This window comes from Lepidochelys olivacea, assembly GCF_965140295.1.
Source record: "Lepidochelys olivacea isolate rLepOli2 genome assembly, chromosome: 2".
NCBI lineage: Eukaryota > Metazoa > Chordata > Testudines > Cheloniidae > Lepidochelys > Lepidochelys olivacea.
Window position 1 is genome coordinate 236,934,643 of NC_140412.1, and position 9,106 is coordinate 236,943,748.

At 40.3% G+C, this 9,106-nt stretch overlaps 1 protein-coding gene across 1 annotated transcript in view; it reads left to right on the forward strand.

Moving 5' to 3' along the window:
- Nucleotides 1–8,011, forward strand: part of LOC311516648 (myosin-IIIa-like) — a gene marked incomplete at its 3' end in the record, with an annotated part of 191,094 nt that extends 183,083 nt beyond the window's left edge. Inside the window, exons 6-7 of the mRNA XM_084620947.1 lie at nucleotides 4,938–5,014; nucleotides 7,862–8,011. Coding sequence (XP_084477073.1) covers nucleotides 4,938–5,014; nucleotides 7,862–8,011 — 227 coding nt within the window. The remainder of the gene's footprint in view (nucleotides 1–4,937; nucleotides 5,015–7,861) is intronic.
- Between the last annotated feature and the right edge of the window lie 1,095 nt (nucleotides 8,012–9,106).

Consider the following 9,106-nt stretch of genomic DNA (forward strand, 5'->3'; position numbering starts at 1 on the left):
AAATATCCACTTTTCACGAGTAAGCCAATGCCTAGAGTTACCAGACACAATAGGTAAGAAACATGTCTGATCTTTTCTGAACACACCCATAATATCTCTTTTTCTTATCACTAAGTGTAGTGCGTTTCTTTCTATATATATGTGTGAGAGAGACGGAGAGTCCATGTATTTGCATAACTCGTGCATCTGTTTATCAAACTGTTCATCTTCATAAAAATGGACTTGCAGCATGAACTGAAGATTTGCACTTTTGTATTGTGTGAAAAATGTGTTGGCAGTGGAGTTTTAGGTTTCCTTCAGAAGATATTTAGTCCAGTTTTTTCATTACAGCAGTAGTAAACCCCTAAAATGTTATTGTTAGAAAACATACAAGTTAAAAAGAGCTGGCTGGCTTTATGCTTGATTAGTTGCTGAAGTGCTGGAAGAAATGTTGCCAAGTGTGGCATGACATCCTCTTTCCCCTACACACAGAAAGAGCCCAAAGAAATATCATTTGTCATCAGACTTACACTCTGTAATCTGAAATGCCAGTTTAGTGCCAAGAGCAAAAGGGTATAAAAAAATCAGCCTAAAGAAAATAGTGATGAACAATTCAAATTAAATCAGCTTTTTATGGAAGTTAAAAATAAATAACTAGGATTCGCTTAATTATTACAGTTCAGTGAGAAGAAACTAGACTTAGACTGAGCAGATTTTGCATATTTAACATTTCTTGTATGTTAGCTCCTTATCTATGCAGAAAGATGATTATTTATAAAATCTGACGCTGGAATAATATCAGATCTCAGTTACTGCCTTTTTTGCCTCTAGGTCCAAATCCTGATCCCTGTGCCAAGCCTGAGTAAAAGAGCTTGGCACAGCAGGGTTCCATGGTGGTTAGCAAAGGGACAGAAACCTCCTCTTGCTCCCTAACCCTAAGGCAACACAGTCGCTATATTGACACTAAAACAGCTTTAGGGTTGTAGTAGCATCTGTGGTTGCTTCACACCCTCTCTGCAGTGTGTTTTGCTCAAGGCTTCATGTAGCCATAGATCTATGGGCCAGAGCCTGGCCCCCGGACTCCCTTCTGTAGCAGCAGGGATGAAACCCCTGTGCACCAGATCTCCACAGTGTGCAAAGGATGTAGAGGCCATGTTAAGGCTCCCCACATCCTGCTCACCACTAGGCAAATGGCTCTGCTGCTTATTGGGCCTCTACAGCTGTGGAGAAAGGGCAGATTTCACTCTTTATCTCACACAGGAAAATAGAGAGAGAGGCAACTACAAATGTAATGATTTTGAATGTGTTTCTTTTTAAATAACAGGCTGATTTGCCAAACAGGAGCTTTAATGTGGCCTTATTTTTAGTAGCTATGCAAAGTGACTTTTATATGATGGACAAGTATAGTTGTGCTGGGGATCAGAGTTGAGTACATACATTCAGAGTAAAAACCAGATAATCTCCTCTCAAGTGTCTTTCCCTCCACCATAGCATCTGCAAAGTCTCAACCTGAGGATTTGTGCTGGGTAATGGACAGCCTGATTAATCCAACCTATTTCCACTCACTTGCTGATGTGAATTGTTCCCATTATAAGAAAACTGCATGCTTTCTTGTGGATAAAATGAAGTGGATTCAGAACAGGCAATATCTGGAAAGAACAAAAGCTACGTTATCTCTGCTTGTTTTAGCCAGTCTAATTCACTGAAGTTCTGTATGTTTCAGGAGAATTTAATACCATGACCTGGGCTTTGGATCAATTTTCCTTCATGGTCAATTAAGGCCATTGGGAGAGTACTGAGTTCGTTGCTGATGGAGATTGCTGATGCCTTCACTGAGGGTGGTGAAATGCTAATAGTTGAAAAGAAACACGTGTTCAGCCTCTGTTCAAAGAGCCATCCCCAGACACTGACAGTCTATATCCATTATTGATTTGACCAGTATCTGATATTCCAGTTTGGGTTAAGATTATGGAAATGATTGTGGTGAGAGAACTCTCACAATATCTTGATGCCTCTGACTTCATTTATCCTTATCAGTTGGGGTTCTGTCCCGGGTACACACACAACGGCACTCATAGAGAAATCCCATGGGGTAGTGTAATTGCACCTGTGCCCTGAGAATGCTCTCGGGGTTACTATCAAGGTTCTGTACTGTCACCCCTTTTATTCAATGTGTATCTGAGGCCTTTAGGAGAGTTCACGAGGAGAGATGCACTGAGGATACCCATCTTTATCGTATGTCTTTTCCAGCCCAGAGCATGTAATTAAGCATCTTTCTTGGTGTCTAGGCAAGATTGGGCCCTGGATGAAAATGAATTTGGTTGAGGTTCAATCTAGCTGAGCCTCAGGGGATTATGGCTGGTTGAAGGAAGTAACAAGAGGGTCTGTCCCCTTCTGACTGAGGATAAGCATTAATCATTTATTATCAAAGTTCACAAGGTGGGAGTTCTGGTTAAGTTCCATACTACTATTAGACATTGATTATCAGTCACCTGGTCAGATTTGTCCAGCTCTGTCTGTCGAGGAATTTGCAGCCATTGCTCCTGAATGTGGACCTTATTACCATGCCTTTGTCACCTCTAGTCTGGCGGAGAGTGTCCTTTAAATATGTTCAGAAGCTGAAGCAAGTGCAAAATGTGGCAGCCTGCTTGTTAAGTGCACAATCACCAGACATGACACCAACACTTCAGGATCTGCACCTATTGGTTTCTGGGTGGAACTTAAGGTATTGGTTTTGACTTCTAAAGCCCTAAATGGCTTGAGATCTGCCTACCTCATAGATTACCTCTCCCGGCTATGTGATATTGCTTCTGTTGTGATTAGTGGAGGCACTCAGTTTAGAGTTCCCTTCTTTTGTAGACGAGGAAGCTGCTCTTCCAACCCTAATCTTCTATGAGTCTATGAATCTATGACAGGACATACTCCAAGGTCCTGATATAAAATCCATTGTAGTCAACTGGAAGATACTTGACTTCAGTGGACTCTTGATCAGACCCTGTGAAGAGTCTGTGACTTTGCAATTCACTCCCCTTCTCTGGTGTGAAATAGCCTGGATTTGCTGATCTTCAGTTCATGCTGCAAGTCCATTTTTAACAGGCATTTGGGAGGGGGAGATTTTGGGCTGGACACAGCATGTGGAGATTTAGGTTTTGTAAAAATTTCTTGCTAATTAACTGTTACTGTTTTGTTAAGAACATAAGAATGGCCAATGGTCCATCTTGCCCAGTACCTGTCTTTCTACAATGGCCAGTGCCAGGTGCTTCAGAGTGAATGAACAGGGCAGTTATTGAGTGAGTCATCTCCTGACATCCTTCCCATCTTTTCGCAGTCAGAGTTTTAGGTACACCGAGAGCATGGGATGCATTCCAGACGATCTTGACTAATAGCCATAGATGGACCTATCATCCAGGAACTTGTCTAATTCCTTTTTGAACCCAAATATACTTTTGACCTTTGCAACATACCCTGGCAACAAGTTCCATCAAGTTGACTGTGCAGTGTGTGAAGAAGTACTTCCTTTTGTTTGTTTTAAACCTGCTGACTATTAATCTCATTGGTTGACCCCCCTGGTTATTGTGTTATGTGAGGGGGTAAATAACCCTTCCTTATTTACTTTCTCCACATCATTCATGATTTTCTCGACCTCTATCATATCCCCCCTTAGTTGTCTCTTTTCTAAGCAAAACAATCCCAGTCTTCTAATCTCTCCTCATATGGAAGTTGTTCCATACCCCTAATCATTTTTGCAGCCCTTCTCTGTACTTTTTTCAGATCTAATATATCTTTTGTGAGAAGGGGTGACCAGAACTGCATGCAGTATTCAAGGTGTAGGCAAACCATGAATTTATATAGTGACATTATGATATTTTCTGATTTATTATCTATCCCTTTCCTCGTGATTTCCAGCATTCTGTTAGCTTTTTGACTGCTGCTGCACATTGAGCAGATGTTTTCAGAGAACTCTTCACATTGACTCCAAGATCTCTTTCTTGAGTGGTAACAGCTAATTTAGACCCCATCATTTTTATAGTTGGGGTTATGTTTTCCAATTTTCAGTAGTTTGCTCTTATCAACTTTGAATTTCATCTGCCATTTTGTTGCCGCGTCACCAAGGGCAACAACCCAGTTTTGTGAGATTCCTTTCTAACTCCTCACAGTCAGTTTTGAGCTTATCTATTTTGAGTAATTTTGTATTATCTGCCAACTTTGCCACCTTGCTGTTTACCTCTTTATCCAGCTCATTTATGAATATGTTGAACAGCACTGGTCCCAGGACAGATCTTTGGGGGACCTGAAATTTACTTCTCTGCACTGTGTAAACTGACTGTTTATTCCTACCCTTTGTTTCCTATCTTTTAACTTGTTACTAATCCATAAAAGGACTTCCCTCTTATCCCACAGCTGCTTTCTTGTTGTTGTTGTTGTTTCTGTGGTTAGGGTTTACATTTTCAATGATGGTGGGGCAGTTAAGAGCCTGGGATCTATCTGTGATGATATTGATATTGAAATTGAAATAAATAAAATAAATCATGAAGCAAAGATGCACCATTGTCAGTACTGTAGCTCTGAAAGAAATAACATGCATTAAAGGGTGCGGCACATTTTTTTAAAAAGTGCTACTTCTCCAAGTAATACTTGTGGTTTCTTGCTCCTAAAAAGGACATCAAAATACTATAATTAGTCATTAAAATGCAGTCCGATTACTCATAAAAGCCTCATTCAGGGCTAAATGCTGCTCCCATTGAAGTAACTGGAAGTTGAGGATGTTCAACACATTGCAGAAGGACTGAGACTTTAGTACTCATTTACAGGCAATTGGAAAGATACGATTGAGCTTTTGAAAGGAAAAAGCCTTTTAACGTCCCTATTCCGAGGACGAGATGATGATGGCACAGTCCAGATGGAATTTAAATAAAAGTAACCACCACTCTGAATATAGCTTCCCTGTATTCCTTTAGGTGTGTCTGCTCAGCTGACCAGCACTCGTCTCCGTCGGAACACGTCTGTGGGCACCCCTTTTTGGATGGCTCCAGAGGTTAGATTACATTTGAAAACATACATTTTTTCCAGATTGCTTTTGTTTGTCTCTCTGCTTCTCTGTCTCTTCCCTTTTATTTTAGTAGTTTTAGCAAACTGAATGGAAATGTCAATTGTAAAAACTTTTTATCCTGTAGTCTTAAAATGCTGGCATTTTCTTTTAGCTGTTTTACTTTTATACAATGTTGATTCAAATTTATTTAATTGAATACTGTGTGGTTAGAGCAAGAGGAGCTGCATAGATCACTTGTTGAAATGCTTTGGAGGAGAAAGTATGTTTTGAAATCAGTTTCTTTCTAGGGGTAGAGAGAGCCCATGGTTATCTTGTGACTTCAATCCTCTCATTTTAAATGACAGTCCAGCAAGACTATTTTTAAAGACAGCGACTGAGAACAGTGTGATCCTGTTGGAATATTGTAGATTTCACAACAGAAGGGAACTAAACAGGAGGTTACTTTCTTGATCTTATGTATTTTATTTGTGTATCTCACTGCTCAGGAGGCTTTTGATACACCACGTACTTCATGAATCGCCACAGCAACAAAAGATTTGTATGAATAAGTAAAAATGTATTATACAGTATATATTTGAAGCTTAGTTGTAACTTTGATTACTTTTTAAATCTAGAGTAAGATATTATAAACTCCAATAGGACAAATTCAGTTTGTTAAATAAGCATATGCAGGAATACATTGTTTGCAAGAAAATAAAAAATGTTTTATAGTATATGCAATTGCACTGTTTATAGGGAAAAAACGTGTACTTTGTTTGTTCAGCTAATTAGCTGAAATGTCCCGACTCATCTGTCAGTGTGAATTAGCTGAAATGAATTCAAAAATAAAAGTTTTTAATTAAAATTGGCATTTCTGAATGTACTGCTAATGGTGGCCATATTGTAGAGATATTATCTCTCTGTGAAACGGTCAGAATGGGTGCCCAGAGGGACAGACGCCAAACAAAATTTCTTCTTTGATGCTGATTTCATAGCAGAGGAAGAACTCTACAGTGCCATTATCCCACACACAAGGGAGCGGAAACTTCACAAGTTTGACCTTACTGAGTTTCCTCCAAGTTCTTCCCTCTGGTGTAGAACATGGTTTGCTTCCCCTCTACAGAACAAGACTGGGTTTCCATCCTCTTACCCATCAGATCACCTGTCATCTGCATGACTTTTGGCATTTTTAGGAGGCAAAAGTCATCCACACAGACACCCCTTGCCAGAGCTCTGCCATTCTAAGCATGCTTCCTGCAACAAACGTGGCTTCCAGGGATTCTCCTTATTGCAGCTGTCTAGGACCCCTCCTTAAAAAGAGGTTCCAGAGTGCAGAGGGAAAACTGTGTACTTTAATAAACCTTTGGCTTCCACTGCTTTCCCTCATGAGCTTCAGGCAGGATAATCTGAAGGAGCCCAATTGGCTTCTGCTCTGTTTCCTCCGACTCTACAGAGCAGGATTCTGTGGAGAGGCTTCCATGGGGTTGGGAGAAGGAGATGAATGCTGTAAAAGGCAGAATTCTGCTCTTCTACGGGTTCAGGCTCTGTGTGCAGATGCAGAGAGAAGCATGGGGCACTACATGTTGGTTAATATTAAACAAGCTGTTTATAGTGTTTATGCAGTGAAGTTCTTCCACTGATAAACCTGTATGCCCAAGACCGGAATAGTGGGGGCTATATTGTTACAAAATTCTGGGGTAGTCTTAAGTTCTATTGAATGTGGGCAACTTATTTTATATTGTTTTGTCAAATGTACTGTGTATGCATCCATAGGTGTTATGAAAGTCCCTTTTTTAAAAAAAATCAAATAAATAGATGCAAGAAAGAGGGAAGCTGCTTTAGACCCTCTCTCACTAGACTGCCATATCATCAGAGACAGAAAGTATGTCTTTTTTCTGCAGTACTGAAACTGGGGGAAGTAAAGCCTGAACTAAGACATAGATGAGGTATGCCCATTCTTAGGAGCTCAGCTCCTGGTGTCACTTCAGCTTTCATTTAAAAAAAAATAGGAAATTTCTGGCCTGCTCAGATATGAAGAAAACCAATGCACTATTTGCCTGAGTCTGCAGACAGTCTGAAACAAGAGTTCTGAGAGGTCTGACCTGCCACTGTCTTCTCAGTGGGATGTAAACTCCAAAATCCATTGCTTTGGGTGGCTCTGCCAGCATCACCTGAGCAGAGTACTCTGTGCACAACAAGGAGAGAATAGTACAGTGGACCCAGTCCACCCACCAACCCACTCAAGCAGGTATTCCAGCAACCAGAGTATAGGTTCTAAGGGTATCTCACTGCCCTTGGCTCTGTGAGAGGAAGAGGGGACTCTGGCTGTCATCTCTGCTGCTCCAGAGGGAAATCCTGCAGCCAATCCTGCAAAGACTGCAACAGAAAGGGCTGCATACTACTGCATCTATGTCTCTAGTGGGGAGGAGGCCCCTGTCACTGTCATTCCACGTGGGGATGGTGGGGCCAAAAGGCAGAGCCACATTGGACTCCATGTTATGGTTTGCTGGTACTCCCGTAATATTCAGGCACCAATGTGGTATGGTGTATACATAGGTAGCTAGGAGCTCTCCCCACAACTCCTACAGCAGAATTGAGAAGCAGGGGTAGGATGTGATCATCAGTTTGCTCTCTCTGATTTCCGCACTGCTTTTCTGCAATATGACAGGCACCAGCAGGAGACTTGAATATGCTAAATGTAATTTAAATGCTTACTTTTCAATAGATTTCTAGTTTATCGCAGTGAGTTTCTCACGATCTGGCTGTTCAAATTGCTGTGCTTTTCATTCTGGATACTTATCAAAATTTTCATAAATGAACAATATGAACCTAAAAGCTGTATTCCTCTCACAGGTAATTGCATGTGAGCAGCAGCTGGACAGCTCCTATGATGCCAGATGTGATGCATGGTCATTGGGTATCACTGCCATAGAGCTAGGAGATGGAGATCCACCTCTTGCTGACTTGCATCCTATGAGAGCACTTTTCAAAATACCAAGGTAATGTCTTCATACCCTTATTTCTCACGGTATTAGTCTAATCCCCACCACTTTCTCGTACTCCCTCCTACCAAACTTGGGCACTTTTATATCTAATAACTGAATATTAAGGACTAATTCTGCCCAGGGAGCAGTGCAGAAGCACGCTGTCCTACAACCAGCCCTGCACTCTGCCTCAAGCATATACAAGTATTGCCTAGTGGATATAGCACTGTTCTGAAAAACAGCCTCATTGTTCTGTGATTTCATTTTGCATTACTTGGTATGTCAAGTGGAAAATGTCCACTTTATTTCGAAGGAAAAAGACTAATTCAAAACGTTTTGAGCCAAATTCAAACCTACAGTAAGCAGATGCAATTCAATGGACGGCAAAGCAACGGTACCCATTTATACCAGGTCTGAATGTAATCCTTTTGCTGTTATTTGGCGCCTTAGTGAATCACAAATAGATAATAAGAGTGTTCATTAATTTTGATACTTTGTTAATGAGCTGGTTAATGCAATGAAGCTATGACCCTTTTTGTGAAATTTAAGATAGAATTCCTTAAAGAACTCCTGATTTTAAAAGAAAAAATCAATTGCCACATGCTTTGAAAGAAAGAACAGTCCTGTCACGAAATACAAATAGTGAATAATAGGTCATTAGGTTCATTTGCTTTTATTGATATGCTTGAAAAATGACAGCAATTCTTGGTTATATTTGGTAGATTTTCTTGATGCTTTGTTAGTTTGTAAAGTAGGAGGTTAATGAAGTATTATATTGTCTACACAATGCTCCTTTAGCCAGTGGAAATCAATATTTTTTTCAATAGCCCTCCTAAAACTCATTACTCAGCCTGCCTTCTTATGTTGTTTTTGTCAAGTGTGTACATATTAACTTATAGTAATACTGACCTTCACAGAAATCCACCTCCAACATTACGCCAACCGGAGCTGTGGTCAGCTGAATTCAATGATTTTATTAACAAGTGAGTAAGAACTGAGACCATTAATTGAGGCCCTTTCGACCAAATAAGATGTGTACATAAGATGTGTGCATAAATGTAGTTGAAATATTACATCTTTGTATTCTGTCTGGAAATCTGTCACGACAAAATAT